This window comes from Rhinatrema bivittatum, chromosome 12 (genome assembly GCF_901001135.1).
Source record: "Rhinatrema bivittatum chromosome 12, aRhiBiv1.1, whole genome shotgun sequence".
Classification (NCBI taxonomy): domain Eukaryota; kingdom Metazoa; phylum Chordata; class Amphibia; order Gymnophiona; family Rhinatrematidae; genus Rhinatrema; species Rhinatrema bivittatum.
This window is the reverse complement of record NC_042626.1, coordinates 40,989,592-40,995,591: the sequence shown is the minus strand read 5'-3', so window position 1 is coordinate 40,995,591 and position 6,000 is coordinate 40,989,592. Positions and strand designations below refer to the sequence as shown.

The 6,000-nt window shown below is 43.3% G+C and overlaps 1 protein-coding gene across 6 annotated transcripts in view; it reads right to left on the bottom strand.

Moving 5' to 3' along the window:
* Window positions 1-1,630: 1,630 nt before the first annotated feature.
* The window catches only part of ARHGAP32 (Rho GTPase activating protein 32), a 694,843-nt gene continuing 690,473 nt past the window's right edge, over window positions 1,631-6,000 (bottom strand). For all 6 annotated transcript variants that reach the window (XM_029573155.1, XM_029573153.1, XM_029573154.1 and 3 more), the window contains one exon: window positions 1,631-5,314. In XM_029573155.1, coding sequence (XP_029429015.1) covers window positions 3,002-5,314 — 2,313 coding nt within the window. In that variant the 3' untranslated portion in view covers window positions 1,631-3,001. The remainder of the gene's footprint in view (window positions 5,315-6,000) is intronic.

Genomic DNA, 6,000 nt, shown 5'->3' with positions numbered 1-6,000 from the left:
CCAAGTTCAGCCTGCCCCTATTTGACCTGGTGTGATATGGCCACCCTGTAACAAATATGCAACATATTTCTTTCTGTAAGGATTGGCATTTGATGGGTCAACATTACTACCCTTACCTTAAAAATCACATTGCCTGATATTTCTAAGAGCCAGGGCATAGCGTTAAATAGAACGGCTTAAGAGAAAAACATACAGGCTTATTCTTATTTAGTCCTGAAATTCAGAATGGTGTCCATTTCTTTAGGGCTAGCATTGACTGCTTCACAGGATTAAGGGCCCACAATGCAGTTATGGCTTACTATTTTAAGCATATGGAATACATTCTTTCCTTTTATTCCCAACTCCACACACTGTGGCCTATCTCTACCCCCTGGAAGTGCATTGTCCCCTTTTAGAGATAGAAGGAATATTTATTCACAAAACAAAACAAAAAAAATCACAGGGAATAAATTAATTTTTGATCAGAGGAAAAGGGGAGGGGGGGGTATATGATATCTTGTTAATTTCCATGCAGCCTCACGGCAGTAGCAGCAAAACCTGAGCATTATGATGTCTGTTTCTTAGGTAAGGAGCCAGAAGTGCACTCTCCAATCCAGCCTCCAGGGGCCAGCCCTGGTCTCAGCTACACAATCTCACCTGCTTTGAAAACCTTGGTATCTTTTCTCCAGTACTAATCAGCCCCATCTAAATGAAATGTTTTAAACTGTATTCACTTGGGGGGGGGGGGCAATTTTCAGATAGCACCCACAAAGTTACTTTTAATGCACATATTTTAGGAAGATTTTCCAAGAGAAACTACCCACACTGTCTTTAAACATTAGCAACTGCAAAGTATGTGCTAAAAGTATCCATGCACTGTGCACCTGCTATCTGTGCAGGTGGGGTAAGGAGGGGGATGCAAAATACATGTGTGCTGAAAATCTAACAGTAAACTCATATGAACATCATATATAATAGCTGTTTTTTTAGAATGTGATACCTCATATGATATTTGAGCCTCCCAGGATTTATCCGAGGGTGCTCTCTTCAAAAGTGTCAAATATATGCAGCGTTAACCAAAGTGCTGAAGAATGGTTTAACGCGAAAAGACCTTTTTTATAATCATTGGTATCAACATTCAGGATTTTATGTTTTTCAATTTTTTCTTTTTTACATATTATATTAATTTGATTATAAAGACAGATCACTTATCCTTATGCGCAGCGTGAAGCGGTGACAGCTTTTCCCAAAACACCAGCATAGACTCGACACGATCCGTGTTTCGTGGACTTCTTCAGGGGTACAATATTAAAGCGGTGTATTTTTGAAGTCTGTCCCGTAGCATGACGCTATAGCATGATCACAGCTTTAAGCTTTAAAGCTGTGATCATGCTATAGCGTCATGCTACGGGACAGACTTTGGGAAAAGCTGTCACCGCTTCACGCTGCGCATAAGGATAAGTGATCTGTCTTTATAATCAATTAATATGTAAAAAAGAAAAAACTGAAAAACATAAAATCCTGAATGTTGATACCAATGATTATAAAAAAGGTCTTTTCGCGTTAAACCATTCTTCAGCACTTTGGTTAACGCTGCATATATTTGACACTTTTGAAGAGAGCACCCTCGGATAAATCCTGGGAGGCTCAAATATCATATGAGGTATCACATCCTAAAAAAACAGCTATTATATATGATGTTCATATGAGTTTACTATTTTGATCAATACATCATAATTGCACAGCTCCTGTTTATAACTCCTGAAAATCTAACATACATGCACGCTTTCCTTCAATCCTGACTGACTCGTTCTCGAGCACAACCTCTTTTTCCATACAGGTGGAAGTACACGTGCTATGGAGCTCTGTATGTACTTTTATCCACATTTCGGGAGAGAAAGTTTCAGTCAGGCCATTCAGCCTGGGTAAATGCCTATGAAAAGTGCCCCCCACCCAAAAATCAGTGACTGCAGTGCTAGGCTGGCACCTTGGTGGTCCTGAAGAAATGCGCCTTGTTCCAGTTACAAAATGGATTATAGTGCAGCAGCCTAATGTGTGGATACTGATGAATGAATGCCACAGTCTGGTTGGCTGATGGGGATTGCGTTCATGATGATCTATCTATATTGCAATGGGCTATAAAAGCACTTTAACAAAAAATAATTTAAAAAAAACCATGAAAAATTCTTCCTGCCTTCAACTTGCTCAGTTGAAAGAGTTATAACTGTTAGTTCTGAGCAAGTTACTCGGTCCTGTGTGTTGCTACATCAAAAGTGAGGCAAGGTGTAATTTGGTGAAGCAAATCAAGCCCATGTTGTGACTTCACCCATCTTATCGCAATTAGATTCTCAAATGTTGGTTCTTCAAATGCCATAGGCTGATTAGCCAATGGGACTACCTTTGTGATGTCAGCAAAACTGATTAAACTTTCAGGAACACAAGCACCCCACCAGCCAAACCATTGTGAGTTCTAAACTTTTAAATGTCTCCAACAGCAACAAGTTTGACATTTATAACTTAATTCTTAAACTTGTGCTTTCTACAGTTGCATATATTAATACTAAAAGACAGGATGCCTGCCTGTACACTTTTTCCAGCTATATTCCAATGGGATGGAGGTAGCCTGTACGAGGCATAAGCTGCGGTAGGCAAAATGAGCACCATCCTAGCATTTGTAAATTGTATGGTGACTGGAGGGCAATTAATGGAAAAATACCATACCTTGAAACTGGACCTGCATGTACACCCACACCTCTTTCTAACAAGTTCACTTGCACCCTTTTTGTTATTAATAAAATCTTACCGTAGGCCTCAACTAACTTTCCTTCTCATGTACCAACAACTTATACAATCTTTCCAACTAAACACAAAAAAGCCCTATACATTTACTACATAAAAACTGTATGGGCTGAGTTGGTGAATTTTTTTTTTTTTTTTCGTCTTTTCTCATTTTATACTTTGAAAAAATAAAACAGTCCACTGTCCCGCAGAGGCTGCTCAGACTCTGTTCCTGGTAACTGGCTCACTCTGCATGAATTTCAGTTTCCAGTCTTTGCAATGACTGTTCAGATGGAAGGAAGGCCCCCTGCCCTAGAGCAGTAGTGTAGGTCCTATTCTGTGGGTGAGAAAAGCCAGGGGCCACAATGCCGCTTCTTTGGTGTGGAGCTACGGCATGGTAATCTTCCAGGTTATCGTACTGGGATACTACAGTCATGGTGCTTTGGCGTTTGCCCAGCGTTGATTGGTACTGATAGAGCTGGCTTGGATCTCTCTCTATGGTTTCAGGGTGGCGGAGTCGGAGGCTTTGACTCCTTTCTGGCTTTGGAGGTGGTGCCATTGGCTGAAATATTTTCTCCTCTTCCTTAAAAAGGTCTCTTGAGTGCTTTTCTGCTCCAACAGATTGCCTTGGACGAGGTCGGTCCATATCTGGCCTCTCCTCTGATAATCTGACCTCCTTATGGTTTAGTCTCACAGGATCCTGACCAGAGATGTTGTATTTCCCACTGGAATGATGGTAGCCTACTGATTCTGAAGGTTCTTGCAAACTTTTGGAACTATAATCTAATTGCAGACTGGTTCCCACTGGATATGGTGGGCCATTGTTGGCTTCTGAGGACTGCCTATGGCTTGGTTCCTGTTGTATGTGCGTCCTTTGTTCAGGGGCATTACAGGTAGGGTCATGTAGTTTTCGGTTCTTCATGCTGCCTTGTTTTTGAGGCAGTGAGGGTTTCTCTGACTGCCCATTCCCATAGATTCCATGATAATGGATTCTGTCTGTACCAGATTCTGGATGATGCAAGTAGTAATTTTCATCTCCCTCAGGTGTAAATGCCTTGGTAGGATACCTTCCTTCTTTTCCTTCAGCTACAGAAAGAAGGCCGGTTTTCCCTGGATCTGAGCGGCTGCGGAGATGGATAATGTCAATCCCCCCCAGCTCGTCCTGCAGCACCGGGGTCACATTGTCATACTGAGACATAACTGGCCCCTTTACCTTCTGGCGAGCACGGCTCTCCCTCCGGATGGACTGCATCCGGTACTTCTCCAAATCTTCCAGGTCCCAGGACACATGCATGTGTTTGGCTTCTGGGGCAGGCGGCACATCACGGCTGATAAAGCTGTGCTCCTTGCCTGCTAGTTGTCCCATAATACTGCCTCGAGGATAAGGAATCATACTGGCAGAACGATACAGATTCTTTGCAGGTTGCCTGGTAGTGTAAGATGCAAAGTCTCGATTGTGTAAGGAGTGTTGCTGGCGAAGCCGTGCAGTGCTGTACGGATCCAGGTCATAGAAGGTACCATCGGAGGAATAATAAGTGGCACCTGATGAGCCAGAGTAAGGGCTGTACCTGTAATGCACGCGTCCATTCTCAAAATATGGCTGCAGTTGAGTCACATGATAATCTGAATGTGGCATGAAAGGCTGATATGGCTTATACTGATATAAGGGTCTTGGGCAATATATTGGTTCGTCGTCTGGAGGGACCTCTGTTCGAGATATGGGGGCAGAACGAACTAGAGGGGGCGGGGGAGGAGCATGCAGCGATTGCACCCTTCGGATTGTGGGGTATGGCGGTGCCTCCTCAGAGTACCCTGAGATTCGTAGGGAGGGGCTCATGGATGCCAAGTATTCAACCCTACTGCGTGGTTTTGAGTGGTGCGATGCAGTGTTTTTCCCTTGGTTCATGTAGGTGTTGTAATGGGTGGCCAGGGTGGCGGAAGCATCTGCCCTGGATCCATAGATTTGGTGGTGATCTGTCTTGCTGCTGTGGTAGGAGAGATGGGGAGTGGGTACACCCTCTGGCCTGTACTGATGTGAGGTGGGCTGAGGGATGGCTGATGGTTTATGGTGCATGTAGTTTTCTGGTACCACAGACTCTGGCATACTGTCTGCTTTAGAATGGGAAAGATACGCAGATTGCAGGGAGGCATGTTTTGATGGTGGCGGCGGCAGGGGTGGCGGTAAGGCATCTTCTACTGATGATGGCAGCAATGAGGAGGCCAGGAAGGAATAGTAATTGGAGGCATTGACAGCATCGCTGTTACTTGAGTGTATTGCTGCAGCAATCTTACTCTCCACTGAGCGAACAGGAGGAACTGGTGGCATAAGAACATAAGATGAGTGCGTGGGGAAGGATTCAGAGCGCATGTGAAGGAATGGAGCCCTGCAGCTTTCTCTGGGTTTTTCAGGGAGTCCTGGCGGAGCTACTGGGGCGACTGGGGGAGGACGAATAGTAGAACTCATATCCGTGATAAAAGTAGGAGCAGGTTGAGCAATCTTAGGCTCAGGCTGCTGTGGTGATTTCTCTAATACTTGTGAAGACATTCCCATTTGTACCTGTTCCATGAAAAAAAGAGAGAAAGGAATATTTAGTATAGCGCTGAGACATAACTGTGTATTTCTATGAATAGCTAGGGTACCAAGACTACAGCTCAAGGCAAGGGTCTTTGGTTGGAAGTGCAACAAACTGAACTGCACTTCACAGCAGTGATGTCAAAGACCTGTACAGTACTTTACACATTGCCTGTGTGTGAAATATAAATGCGGACAAAGACATCTGCAGCTCACTTTACTTCCATAAATGATGTTCATGTTAGGGTACCGCAGCATCACAAGCAAAGCACAGCATTAGAGAAGCCAGCACTGGCTGGGGGGAGGCATCTTTTGCAACCTTTCCATTTTTTCCACATGTGAATATCTAAGGAAAGCTCGAGTTAGTTTTTCAAATCTATTTTTCAAAAACGTCTTTACATTTCCCCAAAGCCACCAGGAGAAAAAACAAATCAAAACTTCCTTCCCTAGGGTATCTTGGGAAAAATCTGAAAATTCTGTCTGTCTGTCACTAACCCATACTGCGTTTAAACATCAGGTAAAAGTAAGCCACTACTACATATGGGTTTGTTCTTTTGAACTGATTATATATCATACAGGTATAAACTAAAATACAGGTATATACAGGTATAAATACAGGTATAAACTAAAATACATTGAGTCTGACACTCAATGTATTTTAGTTGTGTGAT